General features: G+C 39.1%; 1 protein-coding gene across 4 annotated transcripts in view; it reads left to right on the top strand.

The window, feature by feature from the left end:
- Positions 1 to 20,724, top strand: part of LOC108880498 (ADAMTS-like protein 3) — a 247,289-nt gene that overhangs the window by 120,017 nt on the left and 106,548 nt on the right. For all 4 annotated transcript variants that reach the window (XM_018672035.1, XM_018672037.2, XM_018672045.1 and 1 more), the window contains exons 4-5: positions 13,419 to 13,546; positions 18,721 to 18,766. In XM_018672035.1, the coding sequence (XP_018527551.1) occupies positions 13,419 to 13,546; positions 18,721 to 18,766 (174 nt within the window). The remainder of the gene's footprint in view (positions 1 to 13,418; positions 13,547 to 18,720; positions 18,767 to 20,724) is intronic.

The following is a 20,724-nucleotide window of genomic DNA, read 5'->3' as shown; positions in this document are numbered from 1 at the left end:
ACTTTGTATCCTCAAGTGCAGTCATGAAAACCATCAAATGCTATGATGAAACTGGCTCTTATGAGGACTGCCCAGGAGAGGAAGACCAAGATTTACCTCTGCTGCAGAGGATAAGTTCATTAGAGTTACAGCCTCAGAAACCACAAATGAACAGCACCTCAGATTAGAGCCCACATAAATGCTTCACAGAGTTCAAGTAGCAGACACATGTCAACATCAACTATTCAGAGGAGACTGTGTGACTCAGGCCTTCATGGTCAAATTGCTGCAAAGAATCCACTACTGAGGAAGAAGAAGAAAACTGCTCAGGCCAAGAAACACAAGGAGTGGATGTTAGAGCGGTGGAAATCTGTACTTTGGTCTGATGAGTCCAAATTTGAGTTTTTTTGTTCCACCAGCTATGTCTTTGTGAGACATGGAAAAGTTGAGCAGATGGTTTCTACATGTATGGTTCCCACAATGAAGCACACTTTACCAGCATGGCTACCACAGCATTCTGCAGTAACATGCCATCCCATCTGGTTTGTGCTTAGTGGGACCATCATTTGTTTTTTAAAAGGACAATGACCCCAAACACACCTAGAGGTATGTAAGGGCTGTTTGACCAAGAAGGAGTGATGGAGCACTGCGTCAGATGACCTGGCCTCCACAATTACCAGACCTTAACCCAACTGAGATATTTGTTATGACGTGGAGCGCAGAGTGAAGGCAAAGCAGCCAACAAGTGCTCAGCACCTCTGGGAACTCCTTCAAGACAGCTGGAAATAAAAGACATTCTGGTTTGTTCAACACTTATTTGTTTACCACATAATTCCATATGTGTTCCTTCATAGTTTTAATGTCTTCAGTATTAATGGAAAATGGTACTTATATAGCACTTTTCTAGTCATATCGACCACTCAAAGCGCATCACACTACATGTCACATTTGCCCATTCACACACACGGTCATACAGCACTTGTTCTATACATATAAGTGCCCTCTAACACATACACACACATTCACACACCGATGACACATCAGAGGCAATTTTGGGGTTCAGTATCTTGCCCAATGATACTCTAGCATGCAGACTGGAAGAGCCAGGGATCTAACCTAACCACTGACCTTCCTATTGGTGGGCGACCTCCTGAGCCACAGCTGCCTCTGCAATCGACAATGTAGAAAACAATAAAAATAAACAAGAAAAACCTTTAAATGAGAACATGTGTCCAAACTTTTGACTGGTACTGTATGCACACATCAGCCGATATTCATTTGCAGTAAAAGTGAAAATATTGGCGTCAAAATTTTGAATAATACAAACTACAACACTTAACTTTGTTTAAATGCCTTTAAACATATGTTTATTAAACAGCTTTTCAGATTTGCAACATGTTAAAGGTTTTTTTTTTTTTATCTTAGACAATAAACACCTTTGTTTTAAAATTCTAACAAAAAGTGCAGGGAGCTCCCAGGCTCAGCAGCATGCCTTATAAAGTTAAATGAAAACTTAAACAATAAAATAGCTCCCTAAAGTTTTCTATGGTAAATAAAGTTTTCCAGAATTTCAATATAACTGAAATGTTATTTTATCTTTCACTTTGTTTTAAGTTCAAACAAAACCAAAAAGTGCAGGGAGCTCCCAGGGTCAGCAGCATCTCTTATAAAGTACCTGAAATTTAAATAAATAAATAAATAGCTTCCTGAAGTTTTATAAAGTAAATAAAACAAAGTTAAGTTAAATTTGCACAGAAATGTGAGTCTCAAATCAATTAGTAGTCCCAATTGAGCAGCACCAGATTGTGGTGCAAAAAGCAGAGTTCAGTGTGTGTGAGCACTGTGCATGCACAGCTTTCACTGCTGATTGGCTGTTGCCGTGGCTCTGTGTATAACCAATCAGATGGTGCTGTGGGCGGGACAATGCTGGAGACAGAGTAGTGACTGCAGACAGAGAGGTGCGGCTGCATCAGAGCCAAAATAACCCAGTTTTAAACTGATCTCTTATCGGCCGTCGGATTAAAAAAAACGGCTGATGCCGATATGCGTTAAAATGCCGAATATCAGCGCCGATAACTGGCCCGATAATCAGTCTATCCCAGGACTCTGCGTTTGTGTGTCCACTTGTGTAACTGTTCATGTGTGCTACCACACGTGAATACTGAGCTCCTTTGGCATCTGTCATCCAGGTAATGAGCTCAGGCCTTTCATCAAAACAGCTTGAAGCAGCTCAGTAAGCCATTCAGTCTGCTAAGTGACCTGCAAGTGGAAGTCAATGCAGTATATTGATGCATTGGTCGATAGATCGAGTGGGAATAAATCCTGGTTTTTAATTTCCAAGGGGAAAATTGGTCAAATAAAAAATAAAAGATGAAATTAACACAACGCATTCCAACAGGACATAATTATTGGTTGGAGTCAGCCAAAGCTACTATAATGCACTGCAAAACCAATACAGTTATATAATACCAATTAATACAGTGTAATGGCTGCCAGCCAAGAAATTACCAGACCTAAACAAAAGCAGATGACAATAAGAATATTATAAAATATTGTCAGCCTCATCTTTTTAAGCTTTTAAGAGCTTTTAGGTTATGGTTCAAGTTAGAAAAATCATGATCATTGTAATGGGATCCCTGGTCTCTCACTACAGAAAAGGTGCACGACTCCCTGCACTGGCTCCTAACACTTGAACAAGATAAAAATCATGCTCTACGGAATCATCCAATATGAAACTCCCAGGGATACATATCTGCATAAAAGACAGGTTGTAAGACAAACTTACCTGGTGGAGAAAACAAAGGTGAACAGTAAAATTATTACCCAAACTGCCCACTGTAAACAGTTTACAAATTTGGCCCACTATACTTACTGTAGCTGTGTGTTCACAGTTTTCCACTACAGTGGGGATTTTACAAATGACATTTTAGGTGTACACACTCTCACAGTTTTGCTAAATAAAGTGGTTTAGATAATCCAGATAGACTGTTGTTTATAACCTATTTGATAGTATTTTGACTCTTCTGACCTTGTTGAAGTGATGTTGCAGTGTTCCCAGATGGCTCTCTTTCCACAAGGTTTTGTGACAGTATAACAGCCCTGTGCTACTTACACTTTTGTTGCATAGGCCAAAATTGCACTGTAGTAAAACACAATGGGCTGTGAACTGGGAAGTCAAGTTCCACTAAATGAAACCACTGAAGTTTTTATTGCACGGGTTGATTGACTCTCGCCATTTGAATATGCTTTACAATGACTGGCACATTCACAGCTGTGTGGCTAGTGATAACAGTAGTGAAGCAACTTCCACTGGACGATGATATGACAGACATCTGCACAACAACAACAACCCCCCTTGAGTTAATTGCAGCTTATTTTATTCTCATATCTTACATTTATTTTTAAGCATACAAGGGATAAAGACAGGTAATTTTTATTCTCCTCAGATGAGGCTGAACATTCACCTTTGAGGCCCCCTAGTGGCTTGTGGGGCCCTATGCATTTGCATAGTCCGCAAATAGCAAGAAACAGCTCTGCTACCAATGGTAACTTCCTTGACATAAGTGCGTCTGACTGACTATCCATTAGTTTTAAATCATATAAGATTCTAAAACGTTGCTGTCTGGATGCAACAAACCATAGAGGTATGCTACTCATGTTGCAAACTATTCTATCATGGAATGTGTTTGTTTGTATTTTATTGGCCAATGGTTCAAACCTGAGCCAACCCTAACTATAAGCTTTATCAAAGAGGAAAGTTTTAAGCCTACTCTTAAAGGTACAGAGGGTGTCTGCCTCCCGGACCCAAACTGGGAGAAGGTTCCACGGCAGAGGAGCCTGATAGCTGAAAGTTCTGCCTCCTATTCTACTCTTGAAAACTCTGGGAACCACCATTATACAACAAGTAGTTCCAATCGAGCAATCTGATTGGTCCACAAGACATTTAGAATGTGCTCAAATCAGCATGACAGCACACCTTACTCATCACTAAAAATATTACTCCGCCATATACATTTTACTTTGTTGGTAATAGATGTGTGATCGCAAGATTACACTCGAGGGTGTCCTTTAACGTCATTTGAGCAAAGCGCCTCGGCTTTCTCCATCAGCCGTGCCGGCGACACGGCGCTATAACTTAAAATTCATGTAAAAGTTTGCGGTTGCAGAAGCTACATCTGTGTGAGTAAATAAATGCAGTGTCTTTGTTATAACGTGGTTGATAAAAGTAAGCATTCATTTGTGCAGTAGGCTGTTGGTTTGTTAGTTTGGTAAAGTCCGAGATCTCAATAAAGCATTAATGTCAGCTCACAGTTCACTCATCTGGGACTAGAAAATCATTTCTGTTGCTAGGTCGTTACTAAGTCGTTATTATTAGGTCGTTATTATTTGCCGTAGTGATAAACTCGGTTCCATTACACGTAGGAGTCCACTGACGTGACTGATTGTGTTCCAGTTAATAGTCAGACCCCATGTATTTCCATGGAAACGGGAAAAACACACGTTAAAACCTTTTAATTTTGAGTTGATTATACATTTTACTTTGTTGGTAATAGTTGTATAATCGCAATATTAAACTCGAGGGTGTGCTTTAACGTTATTTGAGCAGCTCGGTCCTGATTCGATCCTGACCGCATCACTGGTTAATATTGCTTAAGTAAACCAGCATCTGGGAGAACAGGGTTCTAGTGGGATCATAGGGGACTATGAGATAGAATGCCTAAGGTGTCTAGCATGCATATAGCATGTGTTGGAGCAAACATAATCTGATCCACCATCATTTCATAGGGCTTAAAGGATCTGACACTAACGTCTTGGTTCCAGAAACCACAGGGCACTTGCAGAGGTCTTGCACAGTCTTGGTACCTCAGTGGATTGGAGCCATTTTGGTTGCACAGGGGGGACTGACAGCATATTAGGCATAGGCAGTAATGTGCTCTTACAAGGATGAGTTTAGACTATTGCATGACTCATAAAAACCATGCCGTGTGTTTCAGTTCAATCAATCAACAGAAATCGCAAAATGTCTAGAATGAGTGCTCGAACAAAAACAGAAAAAGAGCGAAGGAGAAAGGCGGTGGTTTTTCACTTCTAGATCAGCATAAGTAGTAAGTAATCATGTGACACTTCCATCACTATTATTCAATACAGCTTTTCTCTAGAGCCATGACATCTTTTAAGGTTATTATTTGTCCTGTTGCTATACATGATGTCACTGACAAGTCCCATGAGAGGTCTGGTTAGGGAACATGTGCACAGCTCACCATCTTGGCTGTACTCAGTTCTCCTAAACAGCTAAGTCTTGTGTTTGAAGCTTGTTGTTGACTGGGGCTGGTACAGTAGATTTTCACAGTCATCATGGTATTTTGAGGCCAGGCCTCCACTGCAATCAGCCAGAGAATGAGCTTAATCGTTTATAATGAGTCCAGAGTCCAACCTGCCAGCAATATGAATGAGACACCTGAGACAGACTTAACAGGTCAAAGGAGTGCAGTGAATACTTATTTTATATATACACTACAAGAAACAAAAACAAACAAACAAAAAAGTGACATTCTGCTATGAAATTCTTATTTTTTTTATTGTAACTTCTGAGAGATTACCTGTCAGTCAATTCCAGAGGTGAGGACTTGAGTCACAAATCTGAAGACTTGAAGACTGGACTTGATTAAGTCCAAACTCACTCCTTCACTATAACTTATAACCACTGACTCAGAACTTGATTTGGACTTAAATCTGTTCACTTGATAGACTGATGCCCTAGGCAAGCTCAAGGAGCAAGAAACTGGACCAACAAATCTACAACAGATCTATTTCTACAAGCAGAACAGACAGTCAACAGACTGTAGGTCTGTTGCGGCAGGCAGATGCTACATAACTTTTGAGACAGGAATGGAGAGAAAAGATGATGTTTTCTGTGGACTGAGAATCACATTTTCTGTGATGAGTTAAGTTCAAATGAAACTATTTGTTTTAGCAAGTAAAATTCTGAGGAAAATAATGCTGCCCAAATGTCATTGTTTTTGTCCTTATATTGTACTTTTTCTCAGTTGTTTCTGCAATGTTTATTTCAGTATGCTTCAAACAAACAAGCCCGACATAAACACTTAAATGTTAATACCTATTTCAAAATACATAGTCTCTCCTGTGAATGTCTGATTGTCAAGTTACAGAAAATTTCAGACCCCCCTCTAATCTGAGATCAGAGAAGTGTGGGGATGGGGTGTTTTTGGAATCTATTCAACTATCCAACATGCACTACTGAAGAAGCATACAATAAGTGTAATTGTGCATTGTGATATACTGCATTATTTCAAGAGATAGCTAATAGATCATACTACAATAAATGGAAACCAATGACTGCTTGGAAGTAGAAAATAATACATCCAAAATCCACTGTACATCATACATTTTTACATGCATTTGTTGTGGTAAAAAGGCATGAATAAGATTTGTGGTTCAGGAGCTAAAGTGTAGGTAATGGTCCTAATATTTCAACACTGACTACAAGTATGATATGAGGCTGAAATGGTGTTAAAGGCAAATCCACAATCCTGGGCTCCACTTTCTCATTTTGCTTTGCACTAAATGGACCTCTTCCTCTTCTGGAATTTAGGGTTGCCATTGAATACTAATGCACTGATGCAGATAAGCTTGATATAAACTTTCTAACATATGTTTTGAGTTTTCAGAGTTACAGATACTTGTACTTGGGTTTTAAATTCATAGGCACAGAATGCACACACCTACAGAGAAGCCACTGAAGAATACATTAAACAGACCTCAAAAGTACTAGATTATATACTGCATTCAACAGTCTCATACATATGAGGAGTCAGGCAGTTTCTAATCCCATCAGACACACTCCCATATCAGTACACAAAATGAGATTAATGCTGCTGGCTATTTTCACCCAATATGAGCTCCTACAACCAAAGAAAGTGATGAAGTCTGCTTTCCAGCTCTCAAACTCTACAGGAGATTAAGTGTGAAGCAACCTAATAGGATTTGCACTTCTACATGTTTCATGATTCTCAGACAGAGGAAAATCTATGATGCAATAAAAAGGAATAAAGGAATCAATCAGTATATCACTGGATCTATGAATCAATAAATGAAGGGATAACTGAATGAATAAATATATGAATGACGGATTGACCCAAATGTGGCTGACCTGTATGGACGAAAATCAAGAGGTATTCCAGCCCTAGACTTTAGGGCTTTGTCATCTCCATCAATCGATCCATAAAAACTTGTTCAAATCCACATTCAGTTCAGTGTATCTTTATTCAACCAAACACCAGGACCTGCTCTCACTGTCTTAATGTGTGGATTTGTTTTAATTAAGTGACTAGCATAGTGTCAATTTATGTGATCCAAATCTGTAATGAAATCAGAACAAAACATTCTGAAGGAGATTATTTTTTCTCAGTAAATTTCTTAATTTACCAAAAAGTCTGAGTCAGATTAAGAAAGAGACCAAATTAAATGCTAACATGTTCAAATAATGAATCTTTATGACTTTCTAATAAAGAAAGGGTCTTATAAGTTGCCAATACATGGTTTATATTTATTATCTTCCAATAGATCTGTTATTGAGTCACTAGGTTATACCTGAAGGACCAGAAAGTGTGCCACAGGGCAGATCAAGGCTGCAGGACCCCTGATTGCCATAGAAATATATTTATTGAGAACACTGAATAACATATTACTATAAAGCAGGAGACCTATATTCATTCCCTGCTCCCCAAAAGGCCACAGTTTATCTTTTAAGCCACAATATTTGACATGGTCTCCCTGTGCCTGCAAAAGTTCTCTCTGAGTACTCCAGCTTCCTCCCAGTGTCCAAAGACATTCAGGTTAATTGATGACTCTAAATTGCCTGCAGGTGTGAATGTGTGTGTGAATTGTTATTTGTCTCTATATGGCGATCTGTCCAACATCTGTTTATATGGCGATCTGTGTGGCAATCCTGTCTCCTAAGAATTACGTTCCCTTACAACTAATTTGCATTTTCAGTTACATTTGTCATGGGACGTATTTTCTCCCTGATTACGTTTGTTTCTAGGCTACACAGGAATTATGGATTAATAAAAATTAATCCATTTTTAAAATGAGAAACTTGTGGCAAAAAACACATGCAGGTTTGTTAATGATCGCAGTTCACAGCAAATGGAAATGCATAGGCCTGTCACCAGCTGCTCTAAATCACCTCTCATCTCAGGAAAAAATAAAAAATAAAAAAAAAAGCATGGGGTTGAGAGCATCATAGGAAAAGAAGTAAACACACAGCAAAGATACTTTGATTTCAGACGTAATATTAAAATGTGATATGTTAGAAACAAATGTAATCAGGGAGAAAATACATTCCACGACAAATGTAACTGAGAATGCAAATTAGTTGTAAGGGAACAGAATCTTTAGGAGACAGGATTGTCAGCTGTGATTGGCTCCAGCCCCCTGTGACCCTCTGAGGATAGATGGGTGGGTAATCAAGTAATTGCTCTGCTGATGATGACAAAGGGTCCTTAACTTTAATGAAGCAGCCATTACCATATAGTCTTTGGCCCTAAATCTAATAAAACCTTAACCATAGTAGTGGACGATCAGAGAGCAATTATGTTTATATAGCAAGGAATATACTGTACATGTCCAGGTCATCTGGGTTATCAGTAGACACAGATTGCTGATACTGAACTATGCAGAGCTCACACAATAGGCTTGGCTGGCCATGCGGGCCAAAAAAGCCTTGGTTGGACAGATTCTCCTCATGCCGATGTCATTACTGTTGGAGGTCTGTGATGGCTGTTAGCCGGCTGAGCCCAACAACAAAAGGTGGTTTTATCCTATTAGCAGAGTGCTAACGTGTCTAATTCCTGTCTCTTTAGATCCAGCAGTCAGAGAAAAGCAAGAGAATATCAAGTTCCACTGCAGTGCAACAGTCTAAGACATATAGATCGGTCCTATCTATGTGGGTACAACAGAACAAGGTTGGAGACTGCAAAGTGTTTCGCTCTGCTAATTCCAAGGTCAGCCAGTGATCCAGGCCTGCGAGGCAGGGTGAAATGAAACCCATGGAGGCATGTCAGAAATGTTAATTCTGGTTGACCAGGCATAAATAACATTGTCAGAGGAATTAGAGTTTGTTCCTGTGCTCTGAGTTTCACTGACAGGGCAAAAATTGTTTTGGTGGAGGGCCTGTGCTACCACTTCTCCAGGAAAAACAAAATAAAAAATATAAATGCATGTTTTGACTATTCATCCAGTGGCACAGATTGAAAGGCACAATTTAAAAGCACTTTAAAGGCTCTTTTTTCATTTTTGGGCTTATTTTCTCTAAATACTTCATCGTGCTTCAATTTTCCTCTCTCTCTCTCTCTCTCTCTCTCTCTCACACACACACACACACACAGCTTCAACATGAGATTCCTTTCCTCTCTGGCATCACAGGGTCTGCGGTGACATCATTAACCCAGGGGACGCCAATTTTCCTATTTTTGGTGACACACAGCCAGGAAAGCCCTCTCTCTCCATCTCTCCCACTCTATGAAAGTCTTTCTCTCCATCACCCCCTTTCTTTCATCTGAGCTTTTAACATAGAAAATAAGATAAAAGAAAAGTCAGGGGTGAGATGCATAGTGGTTGTGGCAGCTTGGTGGGGCTGCCTAAAACAGATGAGTGTATCACAGGACTGTGAGATAATGCGGCTGTTCAGTGGCCACAGAGGATGAAGGGGTGGTTCTCTTTAGTAGTTCAGCAGCCCATTATTTAGCAGACTAAGACCTACAGCTGACTGCCAGACTCTTTAACTCTCTGGAGAATGTTCCCAATGGAACAACACTGTGTGACATGCACTATAGTGTAGCTGAACACAAAGCTCCAGAAATAACCCCACTACAAAAACAATACTTCTTGACTTATTTTGAGTGGACTGGATTATGCAAGACTGTCAATGTCTTGCCTCATAATTTTAACTTATTTTATATTATTTTAGCCAGACACAAGTGAAATGTTTATTACTGAATTTCCAGGGTACAAAAGACTTATTTTAAGCCATAAAGTTTACAGACAAAAATGTGTCATTTAGTTTTAGTCTTTTAACCAAACTGTCTCTTTTTCAAAATTATATATTTATTGGCACATTTTTTGTTGCTTTGGACATTAAACAACAATCTGCAAATCTGCATGATTTTTCCTTGTTGTAGAATACATGTTTTTCATTACACATCTATTTTAATGAAAAGAGCAACACAGACTTTACAGAATCAGACTCCTCTGTGTGGTGGGACACCAGTACATCAGCAGTGTTGTGGGTGATGGATCCTCTCTTCAAGTTCTTTTTCCTTCACACTTTCATTTAGATGACATCCTCAGGACAGGAGTTGCACCACATCCCGTGATCAAAGTGAAGTTTGTCAGTATCCATAGCTGTTACATTTGGCTTTGTTGAATCATAATTGCCAATTTTATCAGTATCACCCACTATTTGCCTGATTAGTGACTGTATTTTCATTGAAGCCATCTAGGAATACCATAGTGATATAACACATTCAATGGATTTATGATAAAATCACATTAGACTTTGCACACTGAGAAAAGTTTCATCAGAAAACATATGTGTGTGTGTATAATGTGATTTTAATTTTTTCAGGCCTGTCACACTTCAGAAACAGAGTACGAAAGACAGTTTGAGTGCCGCTGATTTTTAGCAAGATGGCTCAAAATGTTCTCAGTGAGAAGACCTAGTGCTTAAGACAATTTACATCCCTTTCAGAAATACGAAAAATTTTAGGAATTATCATTTAATCTGACAATCTTCTCTGATGATGTCTCCCAGAATAATACTGTACAAATCACAGTGCAGGTGCAGGTCACCAACAAAGTAGTAAACATGTGATAAAGGACGGACTTTGAAGTGACTACATTATTATTGGTGGTAGTCATAGTGGCGCCAGGGGAAAAGTCAGGAGATCAACCAAACAGTTTGTGCTCTGTCATAGAAGTACAACAAATATTTGCCTTTTTATGAAACATAAGCCACAAGCATAACCTTAAGCAAGCAACCTCAACCATTTTTTTGTCACTGCCATGATCTTTTCTTAATCGAGAAGAATTCCTTCCACTCTTATCAACTGAAAATCATTTATTGTCATCTAACCATATTAATGCTCATATTTTTTTGTTAATTTTTTTTTTACTTGATGGTCTGTGTTATAGTGAATGTCAACATTAGAAAATTTAATTCTATTTCCTCAACTTTTCTTAATATTTTAAGAAGAAAGGAAGAAAACAAAATAAAGTGCAACAATTGGCTTCAACTCCAATTCAAGTTTCAAGTGTTTCTCTCACACTTATTTCCATATCTGTATTAATTTTACAGCAGCTGCTTTCATGTAGTCAGGCTGTAATGCCTTAACTGTCTCTATGGTGAAGAGTTTATTGGTGTTGAGCTGTGGATCTTAATGGATTTTAGAGAGTTTCTGTATCTAGCTGCCTCCTGTGTTGTAACTGGTAACAAACTGTAACAGTTTGACTTTATTTCTATTCTTGGTGTCACAATTTGATTCAAAATCAGTTTTCAATTAAATAAACAGAAAAGTGTGTTTTTTCAGGGTTACAGTTAATCCACTGGATTGCAATATGAAACATATCTGACAAAAAAGCTAATTGGTCTTGATGTCACTGTCTTATTAACAAGGGGAATAAGATCTGAATGTCTTCTGTAAATAAGGCTACACTCTCCTGTTACTAACAAACACACACACAGATCACTCCTTATTTATATCTTCATATTTCTGTCTGGTCCAGAGTGGTAGACTAACAAATTGACTGACATGGTCACAGACGGTTACTCATCAGCCATTTTAACTGGGATTTTGTTACTTTTTTGTCATTCCATTCCAAACCAGACTGAGCTGAACTCATGCTGGTTTAGCTCAGTGTAGATATACCTGCTGTACTGTGTGAAAAGAGACGATCTATGCCAGCACAGCACACAGTCGGTAGTTATACACTGGACAGATCGCCAGTCTATTGCAGGGCACTAGACCACTCACACTCACATTTAGAGTCACCAATTAACCTAACCTGTATGCCTTTGGACTGTGGGAGGAAGAAAACCCATGCAGGCACAGGGAGAACATGCAAACCCCACACAGAAAAGCCCTGGGCTGAACCCAGAACCTTCTTGCTGTTAGGCGACATTGCTAACTACTACACGACCATGCAGATCAGAAAACTATTTTATTTTTGAGAAGGCAGTCTTGTTGTCACGTTAGTTAAGTTTTGACTGTGGGACCCCAGAGCAGACATTGACTCAAAACACCACAGGGTAGGTTGAGGGGGAGTTGTATTGTACAGTTTGTGAATGCAGAGGGGAGGTGCGGGCAGAGGTGACGCAGAAACTCCAGGATAGTTTGGGAAGGTATGGGGCCCTTAGTAGGCTGTCTTCCCCAGGGAGCTCATTAATTCCCATGAAGTGGCAAGCGGAGGCAGAAGGCAGAGGCATGGAAACACCAGGTGGAGAACTACACAAGAGAACACCAGAGCTAGTTGACTGGAGTTTTCACTATAGATTCTAATGTTTGCTAAAGAGAGCCAAGTGGTGTGGAACAATCTGGTGGCTAGTTGAAGTGGAGCAAGGCTACTATACTGTGAGCGATGAGTAGATGGGATGCAGGTGTGCCTGAAACTCCCACAGCCTCTGCCCCTGAAGAGACAGCACCACCCACCACAACAGAGAGGGGGAAAAACATAGGGGAAACAGACAGAGCAACACAAAGACAGAAAACACTAGGAAAAACAGGGGAAAGCTGGAGGACCCATGACAGTTGTCCTGGTGATAGTGGCAGTGTCTGTCCACTGTGTGTACAGAGATGAAACTAATATCAGCTCTTGTATCTAACTGGTGGTAAGACAGTGAACATGGCAATCCTCCTAATCTAAGTGGCAGAGCATTACTAGGATTAGTAACTGTAATGTGTTAATTGTAATTTTTTTTTACTTATTTGTCACTGAAAAGCTTGTTACTAAGTGATGTGTTATTGCTGAACACCACTGAAAAGTGTACCTGATGATGATGCTTGAGACAAGGGATCATCACAGCTCACAGCAGTCTATCCTACAATTGTCAAGACCATGTTGACCTGCTGGTGATGGCAGAGGTTAACTCACTGTATATATCTACCCTGGTAGTTGACACGTTTAAATTGGTTGAGAAATGAGAAATAGCTGGCAAACTGTGTTATCTTACAAAAAAGCCCTGTATTTTGGGGTTCTATGTATTTTCACTCCTCTCACTCTTGTATTCTTCAGTATAGTAATTATCTTCAAAATCATGTGAAATGTGTAAACAGGTCAGAGCATTCCTGCTGTAAAAGTATATGTAATATGTAACCTGACAAAAGTAAGTGACCTTTGTGTTGGTGTTTGTTCTTCTATAGGCATCCAGAATGACCCGCTCAGATGAAGACAGAGACATTGGGTGGGATGCCTGGGGCCCCTGGAGTGACTGCTCTCGAACCTGTGGGGGAGGAGCATCCTATTCTCTGCGACGCTGCCTCAATGGAGGGTAAGCCTCAAGACACAATTTGAGAGCATCTTTGAAATACTTTGAAATCTATAAGAATTCAGTATTTAGTATGTGATCCTTGTACAAAGCTGCTGCTTGCTCTGGGGGTTGATAAGACATTTTAATGGCTTAGACTGTCAACTGGTCAGGGCTGTAAAACCTGCTCAGCTCACATGTCACACTTTTCATATCACAAAATATTCAAGGGAGGGATATCTAGCTAAATTGTTAGCATACCAGTTAAGCAGAAATGTCCAGTTCAGTCACATCACCATTAAGATAAGCCTTTGCATGTCATGTTATGAGTCTGTGGAGTATGGAGACAGGAGTCTTGGTGACCATGAATATCTTGTATATGTAGCTTGCAGATCCCAACACTTGTTAGTAGCTAGTGCAGTAAGTAGTAGCAGAAAGCTTCAGCAGAAGGTTTACTGAATAGTTTGGTCACACATCAGTTCACATACCGTGCCGAAGTATCCTCGGGCAAGATACTGAACCCCAAATTGCCTCCGGTGTGTCATCGGTGTGTGAATGTGTGTGTATGTGTTAGAAAGCACTAATTTATAGAACAAGTGCTGTATGAATGTGTGTGTGAATGGGGTGAATGTGATCTGTAGTGTGAAGCGCTTTGAGTGGTCGAAAAGACTAGAAAAGTGCTATATAAGTACAGTCTATTTACCATTTACCAATGTTCCCCCTAATTTTTCATGTGTCTGAGCATACACACAAACTCCCTGAGAATTCCTTGGACCACTGTGAGCAACATCAGATGTGCACACTGTCGCACACTGTAATTTTATGCGCTACATAGTTTTGCTGTGCACGGAGAAAGCAGGAGCAGTGCGCGATTGCGCAGGCACGCAGCTTAGAGGGAACATTGCTTAGCGGACCGTGAATTTTATAGCAATGCATCCAATAGTTACTGAGATACTGAGAGTCAGTGATGGACTCATCAGCAGACTGTCATTGCAATCAATAGGGTCACTGACGTGGCTAAAGGATCACCACACCTGCTGTGAAAAAAAATATGAATGACTTTTGACTAAACAAGATAAAAAACAAACATAAGAACACTCATCTGTCAAGGATATTGTCAAGGACCACTCCAGTTCATTACAACTTGGATTGGCTCATTTCATATTTGTAATTTGCCATAGCCATTATTTTTATCACTTATGACAAGTAGTGACCAAAGTAATTGCTCAGATGTGGGTATACAGCACTTAAAAGACTCTGAACTGAATGCACTGAACTGAGAGAGAGGTAGCAGAAGGGCTGGAAACTCTGACAGAGTCCAGAGTGTCTCCACAGGCCAATGTGGATGGGATGCTGGAAAGTTGGGGAGGTGGTGTCTGGCTTGGGTGTGGTTCCTCACGCTGATAAATGATTCACGTGTGTGACCTTTAAATCTCTGTTGTTTTTAAAAGCCTCTATCAGGCTGTCTGGTCTCATTTTCAGCCTGTTTCTGCTCAGTGATTTATTGTGCAGGCTTGCTTGTTCAGGAAGTCATCACAGCCAATCTATTTCAGGCTGTGTCCCATGGCATTCTCTAGCCTTCTGGCAACACGTTTGTCTCCATTACTTCTGACTGTAGCTCAGCCTCACTTTCTCACCAATACCACTGGTAAGTAATACCACTTTGGACATCAAAGTCACAAGTCAGAATTCTTATACTGCATACACCACAGAAATAGAAAATTAAAACTAGAGCTTGTCAATTGCCACCTTGTGGTTATGAATTATTATGAACTGAGTAGAACTGAAAAGATAGAAAGTGTAGAATAAAAGAGGAGATAATACACCTTGAAAAGTGGCCTTTAGGTTTTTCTGGGGGTAGCTTTAAGGTCGTGTTTTGTCATATTTTGGCCAGTGTTGTTCCACTGGAGGACAGGTTTTCTCTCATGGCGTGAAGAGTTACTACTGCTAAGAGACAGATGTTCATGAGACCTAGGAAAGCATATAGACTTTTTCACATTCTAATCCAGGTGCTTATCTCATCCCATTTTCCACCATAGACACTGAATCCAAGATAATCAGGTCACATTGTTGTTTCACACAAATCTCTTTCAGCCTGTTGTGAGGTTAAACAGTAGAAAATGAATAATGAAATATATATATATATATATATATATATATATATATATATATTCTTTATGTCAGTTTTGATTTAAAGCCACTGAAAACCAGTTTCATTTTTAAAATATTTCCCTGTGACATAAAAGAGAGTAAGGGAGTTATTCCAGTGATCTACTATTACTCTCCAGTATCACTTTACTGTAAGGGAACTCACAAGACATAATCACATAATAAAAAAGAAAACAAACCAGGAAAAAAATGCACACACACAAAAAAAGAATATGCTTTGAACACTGTGGTGATTGCACTGATTGGCTGAATGACCTGTTGATTAGTGCCTGAATTGCAGTACAGTCAGTCTGTGTTGAATGTGTGAAGAAAAAAGCACTTAGTCTAAGTTTTTCACTTAATATGTTATTATGAGTTCATTATTTTCATCTCAGCATCTGTCTCCTGACAGGTTGTAATATTATATTTCCCTCAGTTTTCAGCTGCACTCAAAAAGCCACCTGCATAAGTTCTAATCATCACTTTTAATTTTGCCTGCTGCACTATGTGCCATCAAAGGCATAACACACACATTTTCAGAATGCTTTTAAAATCAATCTGACATGGAGGTAATTTAATATCCATTCTACGCTTCTTTGTATCTCTGAAAAAAGACAATTTTAGACCATACTTTATTAGGTCTTTATGTCTTTAAATTTGATGAGATGTGAAATACAAATGAAAACTGTGATGAAAATTATAGATCAACAGTATCAAACATCATTTACAGGCAACCCAATAGCTGAATAATTATGATGTGTACCACATGGGCCTCAGTGGTCTGAGCAGCTGGTCCCTGGTTTGACTTCAGATCCAGATTCCTGTCTATCTTCACTGTCTTGTCAATAAAAGGCATAAAGCCCAAAAAAGACATCATTCAGCTCACGTTAAATCACTACACACATTTTAAAGCTGCACTATTCTGTATTTTTATATCAGTAATGGATGACTTGTAGTGATGAACCCAGATTGATCAATCTTTCAGGTAATTGTTTTAATTCTACTGCTTGCAACTTTATTGTTTGTTTCACCCACATTACTCTCATCAAACTTCTCATCTGTCTCTTGTTGCCTGCAATAATGAGCAGCTGTTTCCAGTGAAAAAGCTCAGATAAATTCCTTTTACTATTTAAAGATGTGATTGTATCTGATGCCAAAGGTCATATCCATGAGAAGCAGACAAACTCCATATGCTGATTATGACAGTGAAACACAGTTCGAGTTATGTGGCTAGCGAAAGGAAACAGGAGACAGGAGAACATAGCATAGTGCAGATTTCATGTAAAAATGTGGTATCAATAATACAAAATATGTTACGTTAATATGTCATTGAGGGGCCCCTGTGTTTCGTGTGATGATATCTGCTGTGTTTTTGCCAACCCTAACTGCCTGTCTCTCAGGGAGGAAGGAGGTGTTAAGTCCCAGCCTGTCCAGTCTCCAGATTAGCTGCTGAGGGATGATGGTATTAAATATTGAACTGAAGTCTATGAACAGCATTCTCACAAAAGACTTGCATGAGATAGACAAAAAGAAAGTTGGTCAAAATCAAAGAAGCAGAGGCTGAGATATGTTAATATTTACTCCAACCTCCAAAACACTGGATGTTACGTTTCCCATAATGCATAATGAATATTGTTTTTCTTTAGACCTCACTTCTTTCAGCCTCCCCACCTCCAGTTTGTTACGCAAGCTTTCTTTTAAGAATGTTAAGTTTCAAGCCTAAGCCAAATAACATTGATGGCACCATCAAAGTTTGGAGAGCTCACTTACATGCAACTGTCTACTGAGTAAACTGAACTTTATGTGTTAAATCGGAGTTGTCCCTTGAACAATGAAGTGAGTGAGTAAAAACTATTTAAATGAGTATGCAGTGAAAACAAGCCTTTACAGTATTTCTCCAACATTTTTGTCCTTTTTTTCATATTGCATGGCTTATTAGTACACTACACTGTTGTCATGTCAGTATTGTGAGTTTAGTAGAGGACTAATGGCCAGAGCTGTAGACATTCCCAGACCCTGAACACAGTCCACCCACATACACACACAGATGCACAGATTGGGGCACACCCACACACAAATAGTTTGTCCAACCATGATTAAGTAGTTCATGCATTTCAACAGGGAAAATCCATTAATTGGTTCATTAATATGGCCTGGTGCCGGCTCCAAGCCTGGTTTAGCTTGGAGCCGGCTGAATGGCTGCAGTGTGGTTCTAAATGGCAGATTATATTTGGCCTGCCATACACTAGCAGAAATGAGCTGCTACCAGTTTAGTCTAATGTTATTGCAAGCTAGCAGGAGAAATGTGCATTTTATGGCAGACATCATGAGAACTGGTGTTGCTATTGTTGCTAACAAGGTGGAACGGGTTTAACAGTGTGTCTGTGCTGTCACAGGGAAAGGAACATTCTGCTATGGAACATTTCACACAGGGCTCAGGTTCATTCTAACATTGTTTGTGTGTGTGTGTGTGTGTGTATGTGTACGCGCGCGCATGCATGTGAGTGTATATCCTTGGGTTCAGTTTAGCTTGACATTTTGGGCTCTGCCAGGTAGAACTCAGTGAAGTGCTGAGATGGCTGCTGGCTGGGTGATGTGTACTGCGGGTGGAGTGTACTGTAACTACAGGTGTGTGCGCGTGTGTATGTGTGTGTTGTCATTTATCACGTTTATTTCACACTTAAAGAATTTATTTGCAGGTCATATCCAGAGCAAACTGAGCTCAACAAAGTGCATGACGAAAAAGTAGGAAATTTTTTTGTCACAGTGTGCCACAAATTCACACAGATAAACATAATTTTGATAGGAGTTAGAGAAGTGTAAATACTGTTTACCGTGAGCAGTCACAATAGTAGGAATTTAGAATTTAGATTTACTACTGCAGTTGGGATTGTAAATTTCCCCATTGTGGGACTAATAAAGGATTATCTTATCTTATCTTATCTTATTCTTATTTTTTCATAAAAAATAATTTTTCAAATATCACCTGTTGTTTTGAAGTAGTGCTGAGATGTTTTTTGTGTGTCTGTTTGTTTTACCCTGCTTTGCAGAAGCTGTGATGGCAAAAACATCCGCTACAGAACCTGCAGCAATACGGTGAGTCTGCTCCTTATTACTCATATTAGCTGCTACATGAATTTTAGCTTAAACGCTTACTTGAAGAGAAAGGCACAATTTTTTGTTTTGTTTTGATTGTTATTGGAAGATATCCATTTGATTTGATTAGCTCAGACTGCAGCCTCATTTTAGCCTCAGATAAACTTGAGGCTTGATTAGACTGATTTTGTCCCCCATCATGTACATTGAAAACATATTAAAAGAGGGTATGTATTAATAGCCCGTATGAATATGAGGAATTATTATCACAAGTACATTTAATGTATATATGGTCATGTGACTAATGTTTAAGACAGATTTGAAAACTTTCAACCTATCCTTTAACCACATGGTCATAACTGTAACCATGAAAATTAAGGTTCTAAGTTTAACCAAGTAGTAATTTTAACCCAAACCACAATGTTCCCCTAACTGTAAGTAAGAGCTTATTTTATTCCAAATCACAACCCTTCCCTAAATCTAACCAAATAAACTAAACTAAACCAAACTTAACCATAGCATTGTCACATTATAACAGTCACATTATAACACAGATTTACTGTATTATTCAATGGTGAGTTTTATAGGGCACAGACAAAAGGTTCTAAAGAGCATTTGGAAAAATGTGCTTCTTGATTTAGAGGACTTGATAGTTTTTAATCTACATGAGACAAGTCTAAAACAGGTGACAGTTTGTATTCCATGTCCACATATCATGTTTTTTGATGCCTGTAAACAGAATTCAGTAAACTGATGTTTACCACAGAAGCTATTTAAGAAAAAAAAGAGAGAGAAACAAAAACTTTAATGTTGTCTGTTAGTGGTCAGTTGACTGTATTTTACTACCATTCAGTAATTCATTATCTATATTGCCTATCCCTAAGGGTCACGGGGTGGCTGGAGCCTAGTCCAGCTGATACTGGGGTGAGAGGTGGGGTACATCCTGTACAGATCGCCAGTCCACCGCAGGGCCAACACATACAGACAAACAGGTCTACTTTATGCTTTGCTGTGATAAGGTTATTCTCAGCTATACCTTTTTAAACCTTTTCAGACTGTTGATATTCAAACTCAGTAGCAAAAGTTCTTTCAGAAGCCCACCCACCCCCACCCCCAAACTCGAAGGCGCAAATCGCCATGGAAACTGACACCAATGTCATATAAAATATGATATAAAAATCATTAAAAGAATGACCACAGACTGAGAACGATATGCGCACAAACACAGCATCTACTACATAATGAAGTAAAAACTAGTAAGAGTTAGTGGTTTACATTGTTTTAACTATTTGAAGAACATGGGCCCCCATTTTTTTAACATGAAGAGGTCCTTCATATCCTGTATCCCAGCTTGATTGTGATTTTGCTTTTTTTTTTTTTTTTTTTTTTTTTTTTTTACCTTGGTTTGAAGTTGGTGCTAAGTGCTAAACCACATGAAAATTAAAATCACCTAGTATGATTATTTTATCTAGTTTTAGATTTAAAGTTAATAAAAACTCTGAGAATTCAAATAAAAAGTCAGAGTATTGGCCAAGAACGCCATACACTACAACAACAGGAATTAGCTTTAGTGTTTCCCAGGTTGGGTTTGAAAGGCTTTCGAATGAGTTATGACTGAGTTTAGGTTTAGGTTGATTAATAGGCTTAGTTGAAAAGAAAGGAAAAGAAAGGAAGACAAAGCCTATCTCTCTTCTTCTCCAGCAAAGTGGTTTACTCTTAATTCTTTGTAAAGCTCAATTATAGCCAGTGGGAAATGTTCCTAGCCTATTTATCATCTCCATCTCTAACCAGCCTATCTACCATCTCTGACCCTCACACATGGAGGCTAAGCCTGTTTGAACTGAATGCTGTGTTTACAGAGCTACTCATAGGTGTCTGAAGGATCTGGCAGACTGTGACTGAGTAAAGCAGCTGTGTCATTCTGTATGTGTCCAGTTCTCAGTCAGGGAGAAGAGGAC

Source organism: Lates calcarifer, unplaced genomic scaffold, assembly GCF_001640805.2.
Source record: "Lates calcarifer isolate ASB-BC8 unplaced genomic scaffold, TLL_Latcal_v3 _unitig_950_quiver_259, whole genome shotgun sequence".
Classification (NCBI taxonomy): Eukaryota; Metazoa; Chordata; class Actinopteri; family Centropomidae; genus Lates; species Lates calcarifer.
The sequence above is the reverse complement of the archived record's forward strand: the minus strand, read 5'-3'. Positions and strand labels throughout refer to the sequence as shown.